A 21,362-nucleotide genomic window follows, 5' to 3' on the forward strand; every position below is an offset into this window, starting at 1 on the left:
TACGGAAGGAGACACTATCCTTGCGAAAAATCAAATAATGTTATTGAGACGATAAGGCTTGCAGAGCAGAAACCCTTCTAAAAGACAGGATTGCCACTAGGAAAAAGGTCTTCCACGACAAGAATTTCAGGTCACAGTGTGCCGGTGGCTCGAACAGGGGCAGATAATATGCCTTGGAATGTAATTTAAGTCCCATAGTGGAGAAGGGTCTTTGTATGGGAGCTTTAAAAGAATTGATGCTTTCAAAAAGGCTTTGCAGACTGCAAGAAATCAGTGAAGATCCATTTTCATCCAAATTGAAATTCTATATGGCAGCTAACTGTACCTTAACAGTAGCTGCAGCTGCACCTTCATTAAAAAGATGTGCTAAAAAATCCAAGACTATATGAATAGGAGCAGTGAAGGGATCTAATGCCAAGACTTAGCCCAACGACCAAAACGTTTTCACTTACTGAGATAAATTTTACGGTGAAGGATTAGAGACACAAAAGAATGCGTTGGACAAGGGAAGAGAGAAGGGGTTGACTGGCAAAGACCAGAACTGGAGCAGTCAAGTTGTCAACTTGAGATTATGTAAATTTGATGAACCATTCCCATTGGATGCGACAGATCAGGAACAGGATCCAGAATCCAAGGTTCTTCCAGAAGAGGCCACAGGAAGGGGAACCAAATCTGTCGAAGTCAGTAGGAAGCAATTAAGATTATTATCTTCGTCAACTGGCTTTCGTTAAGAAGGCTGGGACCAATCGGGTAGGGAGAAAAGCATACAGAAGACCCGGGGCCCAAATATGGAGGAGGGCATCCCTCGGGGACTCACCTAGAGGGGGAAATCAGGGCAGAATAATTCCTGCACTTGTTCACTGGAGAGGCGAAAAGGTTACAGCAAAGCTGGCCCCACTGACAGACAATCATCTCTGCAACTCTGACTGAGGGACCACTTGTGAGGCATTAGAATAGTCCTGCTCAGTTTGTCTGCTATCCCGTTGCATATCACCAGTATGTATGCTATCAGTAAATGGCTGGACGAAATAATTATTGCCAAACCCTGAAGGCTTCTCGACATACAGGGTACGATCTGACTCCTCCTTGTTTGTTGGTGTGCCAGACTACCAACATGACATCCGACTGCATTGCAACAGTCCCTTGAGGAAGAGTCCTGAAATGCTAGCAATGCCGGAAGCACCACTCATTTCTAGGAAATTTATATGCAGACTGGCCTCGATGGGGGACCAGGTGCCTTGGATTATCTTTGCCAGATAATGCCCCCCTCCCCAATCTGGGACACATCTATGGTCGCCATGGTCTTGGGCTGTGGAGGATAAACGGACAACCTTGAGTCACCTGAACAGACTGAAGCCACCAGAGAAGGTCCTGCTTGCAAAGGCTGGTGAGGCGAATCTTGAAGGACATGGGAAGTTCTAGGAAGGACCAATGCACTGACAGGAGCCATTGGAGTATTCTCATGTGGTAATGTGCTAATGGAACTAGAATGATCGTTGCAGCCATCGAATCGAGAGTCTGTAAGGCTAGGCAAGCCAGTACTGAGTTTCTGTGAAGTAATACTCTGACCTGAGATCCGACTGTCATCACTTTTGAGAATGGCAGCTTGGCTACCATCTGATTTGTATCCAGAACTGCACCTATGAACTAGAGGTTCTGTGTGGGTTCTAGAGAGGACAGATTTACTATGATACCCAAGAGTGCACAAACTTCTAGAACAGTCTCTTGCCCAAATAAGATGATGCCTGGTTAGGGCACTGATGAGCCAGTCATCTAGATATGGAAACACCCAGAATCCTTGTTGTCTCAAGTGAGCTCTTACTACTGTCATGCATTTGCTAAACACACTGGGGGCTGTAGTGAGTCCAAAGGGCAGAGCTGAAAGTGACAGTGACTGGCTCAGAGGCAGAAGAGCAAGTGCCTTTCTGGACCACCTGTCTATTTTTACGTAATAGTACACATCTCGAATGTCTATAGAGCACATCCAATTGTCTTTTCAAAGGAAAGGAAGAATGGACTGAACCGTAACCATCTGAAAAACTTTGCCTTTACTGACTTGCTAAGTTTGGTGAGATCCAGAATGCATCTCTAGTCCCTGTTTTTTTTTTGGAACTAAAAAGAACCTGGAGTAAGTTCCGGATTCTATCTGGTCTGGCTCTTGGATAACAAACAGCTTTTGAACTTGGATGGCTGCCCATTCCCACTGAATGGGTGGAAAGTTCAGGATCTTCTTGATTGTGGGAAGGGGTTGAGAAAAGGGGATAAAACAGCCCCAGGATATGATATTCTGCACCCGCTGCCTTGCAAATTCCATCCGCTGCATAAGAAACAAGATGCATGGAAAGATTAGTAATAGAATGTAGAGTGGTGGGCGGAGAAGAAACCCTGTCTCATGACCCCTCAGCTACTGCTCCTTTGAGGAGATCTGAAACCTCTGATCAGATCCCTCTGCAACCTAGTAAAGTAAGCCAAGTAATTCAGGGACAGTAGAGCAAAGGTCGCTGATAAAAAGATGCACTTCCCACATCTATCCATCATCCTTGAAACTTTATTAGGATGGATGGATAGCAGAACTACTTAAGAGTTCCTTTTAGGTTGCTGCTGCTACAGCAATGGCATCCACCGCAACCCCCATGGTCAAAAACTGTGTGTCTATAAGGGATGTAATGAACTTATTTGGGCTCCGAGGGGTAAACTAAAGTGCGTCTGGGGTCTCCCACGCCTTCTTAGAAATTAATTCAATAGATTTGTCTCAAGGTGGAGTCACTCAAGGGGAGAAAGGTCGAGATCCAGAGGCTTTGAGGTATACAGAGTCCTCCAGAGGAGGACTGCCAGACACCCCCTCTACTTTAATAATTCAAGGGTGTCTCCAAGGGAGACATCTTCAGTAGGTGACCATGCAGAACCCTCTCCTTTATACAAGCCAGTATCAGGTGGCGGACTCTTCAGTCTAAATGCTTCCTCTTGCAAGTCTTCTTCCTAGGGACTTCCTTGGTGTGACTTGTCAGGGAGGTTTTGGAAGAGGCTGGGCTAACAACTGTAGTACCCTGAGGCCCAGGTTCTCACTGTCCCTGTGGAAGAGTGCCCAGAAGGAAGACACTGTAGCTGAACAAGGGGGGGTGGGGTTTTGGAAATTCGAAGATCCCGCTAGAAAGGCTGGGGAAGCCACAGCCCTCTTCAGAGCCCCAAAAGCAGTCTGCTCCCAAACCGAGCGGGCCTCCGGATCCGACAAAGTAGTAGTCAGAGCCATCATCCCCCTCAGCTCCAGAAGACAATGTCCGAAGATGAAACCGAAGGCAAACTCATCTGAGCCGAAGCCCTGAGTACCAAGGACCGAATCGAAACCCTCTGAGTCGATACCCAATCCCCAGAACCTACCAGTGGGAAATGGCTTGGAGAGAATCCAACTTGAACAGAGCGAAGGAACTCAAGGCAAACACCTGATCCGAAGTCCTCTGATCGGATATTAGTCCGATCTGGACATTCAAATCTCTCGACGCCAAAGCTTGGAAAGAAGTCAGAGAAGGAACAGGAATTGGTGTGGGACACTTGGTTAGATCTGAAGCTCAAGGGGTAGGATTCAATAAAAGTGTGGAGCGCACCAGAGTACTCAGGAGCCTTTGTACCACTCTGTCCACATCATCTGAGAGGCTTCTGGCAGACAGAGAAGATAAGGCTGGAGACCTAGATCTGGAGGGGGAAATGACTTCAACCAATGTCAGACTACCAGTCTGATCCAATCTCTTCAGAGCTGAAGGACCTGACCACTCAGGGGATCTGTCTGAACCAGTCTTAAAAGTATTCGGACCCAAAGGACCCACTGTGATTCAGGTAGTTCAGATTTTTTTTCCTGATGATTCTGATGAATCTCACAGAGTCAAAGAATGGCAGTTCTGAGGTCTGGACTGGCTAGAAAAGGCAAGGAGTATAAGCCAGCAATGGCTTCAGAAAAGGGGAGAAGACCTATCAACATTAATTTCTTGTTACTGTCAATCAAGGCACTTTGGTTGAAACAGTGTTACTACAGTCATCTTGGAGATGTAATGTCCCTGAGCAAAATACACAGAGTGTGTCAATCACTTAGAGGCGTTTTCTTGCCACATTTCTCACATTTTTTTAAAGCCTAGACTTCTGTTTCGTCAGCCATAGCAGAACAGAACAATCTAGACCACATAGAGCATGCACGCACACACACACACACACACACACACACACGATAGCAGAGAAAATTAGGAAGGATTCATTTTTTTTTTTAAATAGGAAAAGAGGAAGGGTAAGACAGCTACCAACAATGGTAGCAAAAGATTTAGCTCCCACTTAAAAGGGGAAGGACGGGGCCTACCAGCAATTGTAGGGAATATTTAAAAGGTAGAGAAGAGGGCTACAGGTATTCAGAAGAGAGAACGACAGCAAAAATTAACCTTAGAGTGAAGAACCATCAATATAGAAAGGTATGAGAAAAAAACAACAAAAAGCACTTATCTACACCGAAGAGCAAAAGGCGACAAACGTTCTTCATGAAGAGGCAAATGAAATCTGAGGTAATGCCTTAGGTGCATTCTGGGTAAAGGGGAGGTGCCCAAGAGCAAACTCTGCGACCACAAGCCTTGGTAACGGTTGAATCGGATCTGAACCCATTTGTGAGGATAAGGTGACAATTGACATATTGTGGGTTCATAGGTGATTACTTGGGCTAATGGTGCAACAGCCTTTACAAGCCTAGACAGCAATACCCAGGAAAACAATACGTTATCTTAATTCCCCAGATATGGGACAGGGTAGTACCAGGGTAGTGGATCTTTCGGTGTTGGACACCAGAGTCATTTTACAGACTGCCTCTGTCCATAAGGGATATGGGCAATACCCCAAAAGCGAATTTACTGTTCCCATCCATTTATCCAAACTCTCTTTGGAGAGAATAAGGGATAGGCTTTATTTTACGAAAATGGGAAGTTCACTATTGACAAGGTAGCCTTTGGGATATGAAAACTGGCTGTCCAACAATTCCTGTTAAGTCACATGTAAGGAAAAGGGCCATGAACGCTTAATCCTCAGTTTTTCTTGTGAATATGTAACATTTTCATCAGGGCTGGATCAAAGAATACCTGGTAGATCAGCCATAAGTCACCCCTCAGTAAATATGAGAATGAGTAAAAGGATAGGGCCTTTAGACAATCCACACAAGACATGTGCCTTACGCTTTGTATTTTTTTTAAATTATTTAGTGAGAAAGCTCTAGGGCCACTCAATTAGTTTAAGCACCAATTAGGTACATGCAGAAGGAAGCACTGTACTCGATTTTGGGCATGATGAGGGCAGAGAATAACGGCAATACGACTTCCTTTGACTTTGATGCCATGCCTTTATTTGCAAGTTGAGCCACATAGAAGGATTTCATCACTGTCCTACCTACCTGGTGATGAAAGTTTAGGTTACCATTTATCTGTGTTCATAAGTCCCTCACCACTCAGTCTACTTTTACAGGGGTGCTATCAACATAATTTGCAAGTATATCCAATTTACCAAAGAGTTTGAATACACATTTAACAGTCTCAGATCATGGTTTTGGCACCAACCATTTATCATTTTTAGGCCTGTTTGTAGGACGTCAACATCATTTAGGAATTTGATGATTGCTCCTAGCTTACAATCATTTGCTAACTTGGTGAGCCAGAGGCCCTCAACATTGGCCTTCACTTCAGAGAAGTATACACCAAATGGGTGGGGGTAAAACAGAGCTCTATGGGACACCGCTACTAACAGTTTTCTTATCAGTAGTGGATTCGCCTATCTGGGCAACATGTGTCCTGTCAGTGAGCCAATTTGCTATCCACCCAACAATGTAGGGGTTTAGCCCTAATGCAGTAAGTTTATCCATGATTCCAGACTGGAAAACTGTGTCAAAAGTATTGGCCATATCTAGACAAGCGGTGTGTACCATTTTACCACTATCCATGGCCCTGGTAACTTTCCCGAATAAGTCCACCAGACTGAGCAGGCAAGACCTCCCCTTTGGTAAAACCAAGCTGGATTTGGTGCAGTATTTAGAGATTTTGTATGTCGTTATTGATCAGGTCCATGATATTTTCCCTCCATGGCCTTGCAGATAAGGACTTGTCAAATTTATGGGTCTGTAGCTCCCCTGGGTCAGTTGATGGGCTCCCTTTTACAGATGGATGACTGTTGAAGTCCTCCATTCCTCTGAGACCAAGCCTATCTGAAGACTGTGGTTAAAAAGGACTTCTAGCTGCCTTGGTAGATTCCGTTTTAAGCTTTTTAAGAAGCATTCTGGAATATTGTCAGGGACCATGGAGGCTGCATTTTTGGCTCTAGTGAGTGCAGGAAGGACCTGTTGCATCCTAATGACCAGTAGGAGGATAGCTGCAGGCATTTGTGTGTGGTAGGAGGCGATTTTTGTCCAGTAGGTTTGCTATAGTTTCAGGATGGGTGTTGAGTGTTGCCATTCATGATTAACTCGGCACATTGATAAGCGGTTTCCCCTGAGGTTATGAACATAAAAAATGCCTTACGGTTATCCTTCACCTGGGAGGTTATCTTTGCCTTGTAATTTTGCTTTGGTAGATTTGACCAGTTCTCTAATTTTAGACTGGTGAGTGTCTTTTTGCACTGTTTTTTTCTGGTCCTTCTTGACTTCGGAAACTATTTTTTCCCTTTTGTTAAATAACCTGTTTACGCTAGGGGTCCACCAGTGTGGTTTATTTTTGCCAGTAATCAGATTTGACTCAGACAGGTACTGCCTCCTACATACGGCTATGAATGTGATTGTACAGTGTATACAGCACAGAGTAGGTCTCAGTGCAATATGGGTTCAGGGGGGCTTGGAAGTTTAATAAGCTGTCAGTTTGAGGTAACTGACCTTATAAAAGTTCTTAACAAATATGGAGTTTGATGGGGATTCTATGTCGTTTTTAATGCCAAAAGTCATTCTGTGGTCAGATCATACCAGGAAGGAGTTAATGCACAGGACTGAGCAGCATCCTCCCATGTTTGCGAGTACCAGGTCTAGGATACTGTACCTCTAGAGTTTGGGTGCTTGCACTGATGAAATTCAAAAATCTCTGAACAAGTGAATGAGTCACAGAAGTCTCCCAGTTTATGGAAGTAGTTCAACTCACCTGTAAGTATGGTGTTAGGCTGAATGCTACAAGATTCCAGCAGGTTTAGATAGGAGGTGTGGTTTTCCAGATCTAGTTGGACGGGTTTCCTATCAGCATTTCGAATGTTAAAAACGACAAAGTTAATTTCATCGAACTGAAATGTTCGAAATCTCAGAAGAGCAAACTGACGGAACATTGATTTCTTTCCCAAGAAAATAAATCGGTGGGCCGTCATCGGAGTTTGCTATTTCCTCCACTGTGATGCGGTCTCGGAGTTGGTATATTTAAGTAGTAGGGAGGCACAGCCTCCCACTTCTGTCAGTGTTTAATTTAATTTTTATTTTTGCATGGAACACAGATTTCTTTCCCTGGGAAAGAAATCTATGTTCCATCAGTTCGCTCTTTTGCGATTTCGAACATTTCAGTTTGATGAAATTGCATTTGGCGTTTTCAGCTTTCGATATGCTGATATAGACCCTAGTTTGGCATACAGCAGCTCAAGCAAGCCATGTTGCTGGACCATTCTAGCAGTGTACCTGCTTTTTATAAAACACTGAGAAACATCCTTTTTTTGTTTTATCCTGAGGTGAGGGGGATCAAAATGCATGAAAGGCACTGTTGCCTTTGATAGCTGGGATGATCTCCATGGTTGTGCACCATGTTTCTGTGACTGCACATACATCTTCTCCAGGGTGAGGAGTGCATACAGGGAGTGCAGTTTATTGCTTATAAACTCCTAGCGTTCAGCAGCAGCACCTTTAGGTAGTTGTGAGCGAATTTTGTTATGTTGGGGGGTTTAACAACTTGGCACAGCTTAAAAATGCACTATGGGGATAGATACAGTTTTTGCCAGTAGTCGAAAGCTAATGATGGCAAGTGGATCTGATCTTCTGATGTTAGAAACAAGTACAGTTTCTTACAGTGGCAATACCTCTAAAAAGCACTATTACAATAAAGATTGTTTTCCCTCTTTTTCAGTATTGTGTGTGGAAGGCTTCTCCATTGGGACTCACCTGCCAGAATTGGAGCTGAAGACCAACTACTGCTTCTGCGAATAATGAGCTAGTGTGGGTATAGGAGGAAGCCAGAGCTTTTGGAAGCTGGGCAGGACACAACCCATACAGCTTAAAGGCTACTGTAGCAGATGGAAATGATTAACATCTCATAAAGCAGTAGCGATCACACCAAGGGGTACCCTGATGCAAAAATAATCGTACAGAAAGTAGTTATTTGATAAGCTCACCCTAACAGCAGATGATTTCTATTATTTTGTGTTACCACAGTCACTCATCTCCTTGGGTTACTGCCCTTTTAATGGGAAGGATTAGTCATTACCCAATATTGTGCATAAACAGATGAGGCTATAAGGATGCACACCTGAACAATGCCAATATCCGTGTCCACAGGTAAGCAGCATGCAATGACTTTCAAAGTTACAAAATATACAGGGAAAGTGGGTCTTGGGTTATCTGTTCCAGATATAAAAAAATCAAAAGGTTAAGTATACTGGTTCTCTGAAAGGCATTAATGATTCATTTCTCAAATTCAGTCTGATATCAATTCCCTGTTACTGTATGCAGAGTTTTCAAGCCCCTACCCCTTCCATTTTGAAATTACTCTAGTGTTCCAGCTTCCTCCCACCTCATGTAAATATGCAGGCAGACTTCTCACTCTGAACTATCCATGTTTTACTGTATTCAGTCTTGCAATTAAAGGCTGTAACTCAAAACAGAATCACTGCATTTAATTGGTTAATAAAAGGTTATGTCTTACAATAACTTGGCATTTGTGTTGTCTTATCTTCATTCCTCCTCACGACAGGGGTCTCTGATCCAACCTTCATATCTGGCTCAGCCATATTCTTCAGACTTTGATCAGACTCAAGCTCCCCCCCATCCATAATGCACTGCATCCACCCAAACAACTCAGATCAAGTTTGCTGATTCCACATATCCAACACCGATACAGCAAAAGAATGGCAGACGTGGCTCAGACATTGGATGTAAGACTCCCGTCATGATCCTCTAGAACAAAGAAGCAGGGGTGGGGGGGTGGTTGGGTGGGAAGGTGAGGAGGAATGAAGATACACAACACAGATGCCACGTTATGGGAAGCCATAATCTTTTAATCTGATGTTGTCTTCTTCATTCCTCCTCACGACAGGGTCAGAGACCCCAGATACACAACTCCCGAGTGGCCCTCATGGAAGGATATGCCGAAGCACAACTGAGCCAAAGGAAGCTCTACTCCTAAAAATGATATCCAACTTGTAGTGTAGCACAAAAGTGTGACTGTTAGACCATGTCACTATGCGCAAATATCATCAATGGAGGTTCTAAAACAGAAGACGTAGCAGCCATGGCTTTGGTGGAATGTGCTCTAGGTCTTTGAGTGATTAAACTGTATGAAATGCAGACAGATATCCATTTCGTTTAAGTAATCTTGGACACCGCTTGGCCTAATTTATTAGACGAAAAGGCTACGAAATGTTGGTCAGACTTCCTTGTGTTGTTTGGTTCTGTGCAGGACGAAATAGAGTTGTCTATGAATGTCTAGAAAGTGAAGAACATACTCCCCTTTATTAGAGAAATTTGGAAAGAACACTTGTAAGTGGAGGGACCGGCTGATATTGCTTTCAGTGGCTACTCTGGGCATAAAAGCAGGGACTGGTATGTAGAGAGACTGCCCTTGTGAAAAATTACACAAGGAGATTTGGAGAATAAGGTCTGTAGTTCAGAAATTCCCTTAGCAGAAGTTATAGCCCCCAAAATGAGTGCCTTCCATGACAAAAACTTCATGATGCAACTTAAAGCTGGTTCGAAGGGTCCCCGAGAAAGCCTGCAACACTATAGTGAGATCCCATGGAGGGGAGGAGTCCTTGATGGGAGGCCTCAATAAAACATCTTTCATAAAGGATTTGCATAACCTAAAGGTTGACAGGGAACGAGATTAACTTGCAGTATGAAAATTAGAAATCGTAGCCAATTGAAGCTTGAGGATAAAGAAGCTAACACCTTCTTTAAATAGAGTACCAAGAAATACTACAACATCCAAAAGTGGTGCTGAGAAAGGGTCAGTATTTCTATCTAACCCAAATAATGACCCTCTTCCACTTGCTGGTGTAGACTTTTTTGGAAGTCTTTTGCAAGGCTAGAAGTATTTTTCAGACCAGGGAAGAAAGCCTGGACTGTCTCACTAAGGGTGAATGTGGATAAACTGGTCAGCCTGATGGTGTGAAGGTTCGGATGCTGCATCACTGACAGATGAAAGAGGTCCTGTCTTGGCTCCAGTACCCAAGGAAGATATTTCAGAGGAGACCAGAGGAAGGGGAATCACACCTGTCAAGGCCAGAAGGGGGCAATGAGGATGAAAGACCTCTTCAGCCTGCTTGCCTTCTGAAGAAACTTCGGGATCAGAGGGAGAGGAGAGTAAGCATATAGGAGACCCAGGGGGGCAATCGTGTACCAGTGCATCCCTTGGGGACTCCCCCGGAGGACGAATCAGAGTGAAGAACTTGCTGCATTTGTTGAGTGGAAAGGCAAAGAGATCGCAGCAAGGCTGACCCCAGCAACTGAAGATCATGATCGCCACTGACTGAGGGATCACTTGTGTGGGACTAAGAGTAATCTGCAGAGTCTGTCCACCAGATCACTGGTTTTCCCTGGGATATGTTTTACAACTAGAAGATGTGTCTGAAGATATTGCTCACTCCCACACCCTCATGGCTTCCTTGCACAAGGGGTAAAAACTTGTTACTCCCTGCTTGCTGATGTACCAGACAGCCATGTTGTCAATGTCAACTGCAAACGCCTCGAAGGAGAAAGCGTCCTGAAAGGTTTGCAACATTACCAGAACTGCTCTAATCTCTAGAACACGGACAGGCAACCTGGTCTCAATAAAGGATCACATGCCTTGGACCATTTTCCCACTGTAATGCCCCCTTCACCCGAACTGGGAAGCATCCATGGTCAAGTTTGCTATCGAGGGATTGGGTCAAGAAAGGCCTGCCTAGAATGAGATTGTTCAACTGTATCCACCAGCTGCCATGACACTTGCAAAATTGGTGTTAATCTGATGGGAAGGGTTAGCAGGTGAAAGAGAATGGACCACTGTGCCATCAATCTCCACTGGAGAACCCACATGAAGAATCTTACTAGAGGAACTAACAGAATTACTGCTGACATGGATCCTAGAGCTTGTAAGACCATCTGTGCAGGAGGGGCCTGTTAGCATAATTCCCAGACTTGATTCCTCAGTACTGTTATGCGGTGTAAGGGGGGAGAAGCTATCTGTTCCCTTGCGTTCCGCTGTGTCCCTAAAAATTCCAAGTTCTGAACAGGAGCCAGGTTGGACTTATTCAGGTTTATGGCGATGCCCAAAGTGTGAGACAGCTGGATTAAGTAATCTCTGACTTGGATGAGCTGATGCCTCGTGGGGGTGGGTAAGGAGATAATCGTCTAAGTATGGAAACATACAGAATCCTTTGAGCCTCATGTGAGCTGCTACCACTGCTATGCATTTGGTGAACACCCAGGGGGCTGTGGTGAGCCCAAAAAGCAGTGCTCTGAACAGGAAATGACTGGCTCCCAGCCTGAAGCACAGATATCTCCTGGAGTGTCCGTCTATTTTGATGTGATAGTACATGTCCTTCAGATCTATCGAACACGTGCAACAGTGGCAGAATGGACTGAACGGTAACCATTCAGAACCTAGATTTCTTTACATAACCATTCAACTTGCTTAGATCCAGAATGGGTCTTAGGTCCCCATCTTGTTCAGCACTAAAGAAGCAGGAGTAGGTTCCAAATCCTCTGTTTGGCTGGGACCTCTTGGATGACTTTTGCAGTAGCTGCTGAATTTCATGTGCTGCCTGCTACCTCTGACTGGGTGGCACATCAGGGAGGTTTCTTGGAGCTTGGATAAGAAGAGAAAAGGGAATGTAGTAATCTCTGGATATTATGTTTAGCGCCCAGTGGTTTTGAATCAAATGGGTCCAGGCTTCTGACTGCATAGCTAGTCACCCCCGCCTCCCTCCTGACATGGACACAGTTGGGCAGCGTTTCAGGAGCTATGGTAGGGCTCATCAGAAAAGGCTTCTCTAAAGCCCTGGTTTTGTGGGCCCCTACCATCAAACCCTCTTCCTCTGCCTCTGGAGGAGAGTTTCCCATGAGTGTCTTGAAAAGGCCCTTAGGATTTGCAAAAAACATTTTCTTGCCTTAGCATTGATTCCTAGAGAAAGACCTCTGGGGTGTAGAAAATTTAATTTCTACAACAGAAAGGGTCTTGCCATCCATTTTGCTGTGAGTGAGAGTATTGAACCAATGGCCCAAACAGCGAGGAGACATCATAGGGGACATTCACAACGGATGCCTTAAAGGGCGCCGCAAAATCACAGCCTCATCCAGGCACGTCTCCTTAGGGAAAATCCTGAACCAGCTGCTTGTGAGGTACCCTCTGTTGTATGGGAGATCAGCCTCATGAGTGAGTTGGCAACAGAAGATAGAATGGTCAGCTTGGGAAAAACTCCTCCGCAGGCATGGACTCAGATACGGACAGCTCCTTGATCAGATCTCTCTAAAGCCTGGTAAAAAGGGCCAGGTAGTTTAACGATCTCAGTGCAAAGCTGGTCGAGGCATAAAAGCGCTTCTCAATCCGGTCCAATGCTCCAGACTCCTTGTTAGGTGGATGGACATTGGCAGTTTCCTTCTGCCAGGTCTTTCTTAGTGGTTGCCGCCACCACCACAATGGCATCAACTACGGGAACCTTACTCCAATGCTTTCAATCTGCTGAAGGTACCAGAAACCTATCAAGGTGTTTGGGTATGGGCTCGACGGTGTCTGGTTCCTTCCATGCCTGTCGGGAAACCAAATCAAGGAGATCATCCGGTGGGGAGTTTATGTGCCTCCTTTTACTCATCTTCCCCAGAGGGACTTCCTTGGCAGGATACTCTGGAGAAGTTTTGGAAGAAGGGGATCCCACCTGACCAGAAAGATCTTGGTTAATGCTACAGACCTTAACTCAAGTTTAATTGAAATTTTTTTAACTATAAGAATTTTAACTAACACTATTCTAAAACTTTTTTTTTTTTTTTTTGAAATACTAAGGAAACTATTCGCATGCACACACATACTGCGAGAGGAAAAAGGAATTAAAGAGGGAGGACTTACAAACCGCCATGAAATTTTAAGATAAAATTTCAACAAGCTCGAAAGTACAGAGACCCGCATCCGAACACTGAAGCAGCAAATGAGATCTGAGGTACTTGGGTGGATGTACTGCATTATGGGTAAGAGGGAGGAGCTCAAGAGTTTGATCCAAGTCTGAAGAATGTGGCCAAGCCAGATCCGAAGGTCAGATCTATGACACTACCATGAAAAGGAATGAAAAGAACATCAGATCAAATGACTGTACCAACAGTTATAGCATGCCTTTCCCCAATTACCTCATTCCCATTAAGAGAGGCTGCTGGAGATGAACTTTTCCTGCTTTCATAGAAAGGCGACCCAGTTCCAGAAGTTCCAGTTCGTTTCTTCAGTGGTTTGCAGGAATCAGACAACTTGCTAACAGCTGTAAAGCAAGAAAGAAAACAATGCATTCACCTACTATCCACCAACTTCAGGAAAAAGATCATTTACGCACAAAGTACTTGGACCTGTATTTAACAAAATGCTTATATATTTATATACATGCATATATACATACATAAAATGACAGATAAAAGCTAAAATATAGTTGAGTAGACAAACTTAACAGGACAGTAATGCATCACTGTTGCAGTAGTCTAAGCTATACGGGTTCTACCACACTGCTATCAAGCAGCTTTTCAAAGTTAAAGGGCCACGCTCTATACACTCTGGCACAGCTCAGAGCTTTCTCACCCCAAAAAGGGAGGTAAAAGGTCTGAAAGAAACAGGATATGAAGCATAACCAAAATGGGAAATTATATACATACAAGACACAAACTGCATACATTTACACCCTGGCAACACAATAAACAGCAATAGAAAAAAAAAGGTTTGGGGGGAGAGGTTCAGCTGTAACAGTTATTTATTACAACACATACTGTTACGGTACATTCACTTATTGCTCTAGGTCTGACATCATACCACTGTAGCCCAAGCTAAGTGGGAGTATTACCATAGTTTAGAACTTAACAAAGGAGAAAGAATTAAGAATCCAGTAGCCCCTGGAGAATGGTCCTAGCAAACTCTGTTCTAGACCTGTAAAAGGAATCTAATTTATAGTGCTTCAAGATATGTACAGAGGACCACACTGCTGCCCGAAGAAGCCAAAGCTGTAGTGGAACTGGCCCCAACTTTGCCTAAAAAAGGCTCATTATGGTGACCATCCTTTCCTCTTCCCCTCACAGGAGATGAAAAGATTATCTGCTTTCCTGAATGAAAGTTTTGTTTGTGTAGGGTAGTATCTGAACTGCCTCCAAAGTATGAAGATTTTTCCCCTTATTTTATGGGATCAAGAAGACAGATTAACAGACTAGCTAAGAGTAAACGGACACCACGTTAGACATGAGGGATTAATTCTCAAAGAAATCCGGCCATTGTGAAAAATCAGATAGGTTTGACAATTAATAGGCTGTAAATCAGATACCCTCGTAGCTAAAGTCACAGCAATGGAAAAAATAACTCTTCCATGCAAAAACCTCAATTCAGCCCGATAAGCTTATTAGATCCCAAGGAGCAGCAAAATGTTTTCTAGGTGGCCAGTTAAGTAAACGCCCTTTAAAAAAAAACTTGTGGATGATTAGGGATGGGGGATTCCAAAGGAAGCAGAAATAGCTGAAACTTGAGAGGACAAAAAGGCCAGAGGGACAGTACGTCACACAAAACAAGAACAAGGCAGACAGGCCCTTTAAGAAGGTCCTTGCTCTTTGACTTATACCAACTAGAAAATTCCTCTTATGTCTGGTTTCCTAGAAGCAGTTTTGTAGCCTCCACTACCTGCTTCACTTCTTCAGGGGGAAAAAGGTATAAGGATTCTATCATCCAGGCAATGAGCTAAAGAATTTTCAGGTTGGGGTGCACCAAACATACCCTATCTTGTGCGAGTAAATCCAGTTCATAGAGAAGCCAGTGGTAACTACCCTTGGCCTGTTTCAAAAGAAGGGAGAACCACTGTTGCTTGGGCCCAAAAGGAGACTACCACCACAACTTTTGGGGAGTCCTAGATCTTCAGAAGAACCATGGCTAATCAGTGGAAAGAGTGGAAAAGGCAGAGAGAAACTAGGAATGAGACGGGTTCTATCTTCCAGGTCTGTTCGCAAGAAATCCTGAAGCAGAATGTCTAGTTGGTTCAGGATGCAAACAGATCTAGTTAAGGTGTCCCCCACAGTTACAGCAATTATTGGAAAACCCAAAGGTGAAGGTTCCAATTGCAAGATCTGTTCTGGTCTTGCTAAGCCCGTCTGTTTTGCTCTGACAGAATGTATGAGCCTTAAAATGTCAAACTAAGCTGACATGCTACCTTAAAGACAATCGTGGCAAATCTGCAAAGGGGATAATCTGATGGCCCCTGTTTATGCACATCACTGTGATGTAGTCTGTGAAAACTTGCAAGGGCTATGGAGATCAGAGATGATTTAGAGCTTTCAAAGCATTTATTACAGCCATCTGTCATTTATGTTTGTCTGTCTTCCTTGTTGCATATACATTGCACTTTCACTCCTTTTGAACATGCTCCTAAAATCAGGTCTAGACTACAGGGAGGGGGGGATGTGACATGGATTCATACACAACTTTATCCAGCATGCAATCTCCCTACTAACAACCCCAAAAAAGAAATCTGAAAAGAAAGGGTGAATGGAGCTGAGTATCGACTGATGTGAGGTACTAATTTGTTTTTTCGTGTGAAGTTGGCTACAGGAATCATAAGAATCATTGACGCCATGCACCCCAGGAATTCTGAGAAATTCCCATGCAGATGCTTGGTTTTGAATGGAAAAGTTTGAGACACTTCTACTCTGTCTAAAGAAAGAAAATCTCGTCCTAGTGCAGAATCTAAAATACATCCCAGGAAAACAATTTAAGATAGAGTAAGAGACTTACTGTAACTTCACTTGAATTCCCAGATAGAGTAGGAAATTATGAACACTTTCTAAGGACTCTAAACTGGAAAAAAATGTCTGTAAATAATGCAGTATTCCAAATGAGGAAAACTATGAACATTTTTGAGTCTGCAACAAGCAATTATTGGGACTACACACTTTGTAAATACCACAGGAGCTGCAGATGGTCCACAGTGTAAAACAGAACTGATGATGCAAGTCAAATAATGGAAAATCAAACATATGAACATGCTTGCCATTAGGATACAGTAAAAAAAACTTTTAAAATCTAGTCTTACCATGAAAGCTAGTAAAGACACCATAGGTAATCAGGTCTGAAGAGACAGTATTCTGAACTTAGAACTTTTAAGTAATGAGAACAGAGGTCTAGTACAGGCCTCCAAGCACAGTCTTATTCAGGGATTTTTCTGGTGCCAAAAACTTGGGTCTGCAGGAAATGTTTTGATGATTCCCTATAACATCTGCTCCAAAAGTGGAAGTGGGGAAGTCTGGTTTACTGAACAAGGAAGGACCCTTGGAATGGTAGGAATCCCACTGCCAAGTGCATCCCTGTTGAATGATTTTCAGAACCCAATTGTCTGCAACAATATGGCGCAAAAGGGGAAAATGAAGACTGAGGAAGAAGTTGCAGGGGGAAAAGGCCAACATTCATTTTGACTTTTTGAAATGTCCTGGGCTTTGAGACGCTTTTCATTTCTTTCCAGGGCCTCATTGCTATCGCTTTTTAAAATTCTGTTAGCAGGCACCTTGCTGCTGAAATTGTTTACTGAAAAAGTAACAGGTGGGAAAAAAAATGTTTGCTTTCAAAAATAAAGGCTGGAAGCCTTGGGTTACCCCTTGTAGCAAAAGTTTCCTCTCAAACCTCTTAAGCACCTCATTTGCAAAAGGACTAAAAATAACTTCATTGCCCAAGGAATAATTTAAAATTTGAGTTTTAACATCGTCAAGATTATTTTTGAGAGCATAATGAAGCAAATTTTCTCATAACTAATTCAGAAGCATCAGCCCTGTAGGCACTATCTGCAGCGTTGCAGAAATACTTTATGTAGTGTTTAATTACATGAGAAGCAGTTACCAAAATGGTAATTAAAGACCCCCCTCCCCTTTTAACTTTTGCATGCTCTCACAACACAGAAGTAAAAACCAGCATACAAGCCTGGGAGTTTAAAATTCTGAATGTTAAGAAGGCAGAAGAGTACATTTTCTTTTCAAATTTGTCAAAAGCCTTACCATTCTTATTGGGGGGAGGGGGGGTTAACAATGGTGATTTCTCAAGTAGAACCAATTTTGAACAGGAACATCAGTGCAAGGTCTGCTTCAAGGTCATCAAAAAAGAAGTTAAGTACTCACCATAATGTTCCATCTGTGTTGTCCATTTTCATTATTCCTCAACCTGTGGGTTTGGATCTGATCCTCTGATCTGACTTGGCAGCTTTCCATAGCTCTAGGATCAGATTCTCAAGCACCTCCTTTTCCCAAAATGCCTCATTCCCAAGAATACCTCAGATCAAGTTTGCTGCAAACATATTTACAATGTATCTACATTTGTATACATAGTATGAACTGACAATGACAGCATAAAGTACAGGAGCTCCAACAATACTATAAGCTCCTAATAGGCATATCCATCAGGTCTCTCAATCATGGACAGGGGGAAGGGGAGCTGAGGAAGAAAGAAAATGGATAACACAGATGGAACATTATGGTGAGTACATAACTGACATTTTCATTTGTTCCTCAACCTCTGGGACACAGTCCAGAGCTATAATAACCTTGGGTGGCCCAACCAGAAGGATGTTCTAGAGCACTGAACAAAAAGCAGCTCTATTTCTAAAAAATATCCAGTTTGTAATGTGCAATAAAGGTATGAGAGTTTGACCAAGCAGTACCTGCACAAATGTCATCAATAGAAACTATGGACCAGAAAAGCTTGAGATATAGACACTGATCTGAAGGAGTGAGCTGCCAAATATTTATGAAGTGTTTTTCCTTTGGAAGAATATACACAACACAAGCAATCTGTTATCCATTTAGCCAGTGTGGTTCTGTAAAATGGCCTTCCCTTCTAACATTAAAGGAGACAAAAAGCTAGTCTGACTTTCTGAAAGATTTTTTCCTATTAGATAAAAAAATACAATTGTCTAGATAGATCTAGTAAATTGAGACTACTCATCTTTGTTTTGGAAATTTGGAAATAATACTAGTAGGTTGATGAGTTAATATTGTTTTCAGAGACCACTTTGGATAATAAGGAAGGACTGGTACGCAAGATCACCCTATCTTTATGAAAAAATCAAGTACAGTGGGGTTTGGATGATAGTGTTGTAATCCAGATACTATTCTAGCTGAAGTAATAGCTACCAAAAACAGTTTTCCAATAAAGATAATTCAAATCAACCCTGGCTGAGGGTTCAAAAGGGGAACGAAGAGGAGCTCATAAGATCATAGTTAAGTCCCAAAGAACAGTAGTGTCTTATGCAGGGGGGGGGGGGGTCTCAGTAAGAAGGTATCCCTAAGAAAATTATTATTTTATTTTTTATTTATCATTTGTTGACCGGGAAAGTCCGACTAGGTTCCACAGAGCCTGTTTTCAGCGGAGGCCTGGGGAGAAATGCTCCAGATGCATGTCTTTGGAATGTGGGAGGAAACCGGAGTACCCGGAGGAAACCCACGCGAACACAGGGAGAACATGCAAACTCCACACAGAAGGCACCCCAGCCGAGAATCGAACACCACTGCGCCGCCCTAATTACACAATTTGGAAGAAGTGATGAGTTTTCTCCAATATGAAAATTCGAGATGACTGTCCGTTGTACTTTAATAGCAGAAAAACTTGCTCCATCTTGGAAAATTGAGGCAAGAAAATCTAAAACTGGCAGAATAGGAGCTGTAAAGGGGGTCTATGTTTTTTCTGAGCCCATACTGAGAAGCTTTTCCATTTGCTCTTATAGATTTTTCTAGTAGAAGCTGTGTGTGCAAATATCAAAATTTCTGAAGAGGGTGAAACCTGGTATTTCTAGCAATCATTGAAATTTGTGAAACCATATGGGTTAGTTTTAGTCCTGGAAGATCCGGGTAAATCTGACCCAATGGATGGGACAGGAGATCTGGATTTGGCTCCAGTGTGCATGGAGGGCAAACTGGATGAGACCAAAGGAAGAGAAACCAAACCGGTCAAGGCCAGAAGGGAGACATGAGGATCACTTTGCTCTTCAACCTCTGTGCTTTCTGGAGGAACTTGGGGATAAGAGGAAGGGGATGGTAAGACCAGAGGGCCAAACATGGACTAGAACATCTGTAGACGACTGTTCCTCTGGAGAGAACAGGGCAAAAAAGCTGCTGCCCTTGTTGAAAGGGGATGCAAAGATGTCGCAGCAAGGTTCACCCCATTAGTGGAAAAATCATGTTTGCCACGGACCGATTTAGAGAAGACTACTCAAGGCATTAGGATCATTCTGCTGTGCCTGTCCACTAGAATGTTGGACTTACCTACAATGTGCATTGCGATCTGAAAGCCATTGGAAGAAATCACCTATTGCCAAACCTTTATGGCTTCTCAACACAGTGGGTAAGATCTAGTTCTTCCCTGCTTCCTGATATACCAAACTACTGACATGTTGTCCGTTTGAACTGCAAGTCTCTAGAGACAGAGAAAGCTCTAAAGGGCTTCCAATGCTAGAAGCTCCACTCATCTCTAGAACACTGATGTGGAAATTGGTTTCCTGTATCAACAAAGTACCATGGACCGTATGACCCAGGTAATGCCCCACCCCAATTGGGAGCCATCCATGGTCTAAGTGGCATTGGGGGAAGAATTACAAAGGAATAGCCTTGTTTGACTTCTTCGGAGTGAAGCCACTACAAGACAGTCTTTGCATACTCAGGATATCTTTATAATATAATTCAGTGGGTATTGATGTAAGGATCATTGAACTGCCCAAATCCACTAAAGAATTCTCATGAGCAGTCGTGCTGTTGGGATAAATGTTACTGTGGTAGCCATCGAACCTAAATGTTCAGAGGACGAGATTTGCTGGAGGTATTGGGATTGCCAAAAGTTGTCCTATCTGGAGGTAGGTAGACTAGTGTATCCAGACGTGTTCCTATGAAGTCTATCCTCTGCACGGGCCATAGTTGCAATTTTTGCATGCTGCTTTTGATACCCAGAATGTAAGTTACATGTAGCAGATAATCTCTGGCTTGTATTAGTAGATGCCTGGTTGATGCAGTCAGGAGCCAGTCAGCTAGATAAGGAAACACATTGAATTCACACAGTCTCAAGTGATCTGCTACTACCGTCATACATTTGAACACCCTGGGTGCTGTGGTGAGACTAAAAGGGAGTATTCAATTGTTAATGACTGGCTCCCAGCTGGAAGCAGGAAAAAAATGGAACATCTGCTCATTTTGATACAATAGTACATGTCCCAAAGGTCGATTGAGGACATCCAATTATCCTTTTGTAGTAGTGGTAAAATGGACTGAACTGTGACCATCCAGAATTTCAAGTTCTTTACAGACTTGTTCATGAATGTTGGGTCCAAAATTGGCCTCAGGTCCCCTGTCTTTTTTGGCACTAAAAAGAACCTTGAGTAGATTCCAGATCCAATTTGGAATGGTGAAACCTACTATATTGACCCTTTTTTCTAGCAGCTTTGTAATTTCTAGTGCTGCTGCTTCCCTCTGATTGGGTGGGATATCGGAGAGAGTTTTCTTTTGTTTGGGGAGTTGTAAAAATGGTATGAAATATCCTCTGGATATGATCCCTTGCACCCAAAGATCATTTGTTATAGCTCACCAGGCGTCTTGGAGAAAGTTAAGCAACCCCTGACTGCCTCCAGAAGACGACAGTCAGGCAACTTCTCAGGAGCGCTGGAAAGTTTTGTCCAAGAGCGAATCTTGAGATCCTTGATTTTACAGACCCCTCTCTGCCTTGTGGGCAGCATCTGCCATTGTAGTTGCTTGCCCTCTGGGATAAAATCTCCCTGTGATTCCTGAAAAGGACCTTGAACCACATTTTTTTACCACCAAGCTGGTTCTCGGAGAAAGATCTTTGTGGGGGTAAAAAAAAAACAGATTCTGATGACAAACGAGGTCTTTTCATCTTCCTCCCTACAGGAGAGAGTCCCTAACTGTGGGGCCAAACAAAGATGATCCATCA

General features: G+C 43.2%; 1 protein-coding gene across 1 annotated transcript in view; it reads right to left on the bottom strand.

The window, feature by feature from the left end:
- Nucleotides 1-21,362, bottom strand: part of NSD2 (nuclear receptor binding SET domain protein 2) — a 2,565,963-nt gene that overhangs the window by 1,303,526 nt on the left and 1,241,075 nt on the right. The window contains exon 11 of the mRNA XM_044062294.1: nt 13,562-13,686. Coding sequence (XP_043918229.1) covers nt 13,562-13,686 — 125 coding nt within the window. The remainder of the gene's footprint in view (nt 1-13,561; nt 13,687-21,362) is intronic.

The sequence above is a fragment of the Protopterus annectens genome, chromosome 2.part1 (genome assembly GCF_019279795.1).
Source record: "Protopterus annectens isolate FY-2018-M chromosome 2.part1, PAN1.0, whole genome shotgun sequence".
Lineage (NCBI taxonomy): Eukaryota > Metazoa > Chordata > Ceratodontiformes > Protopteridae > Protopterus > Protopterus annectens.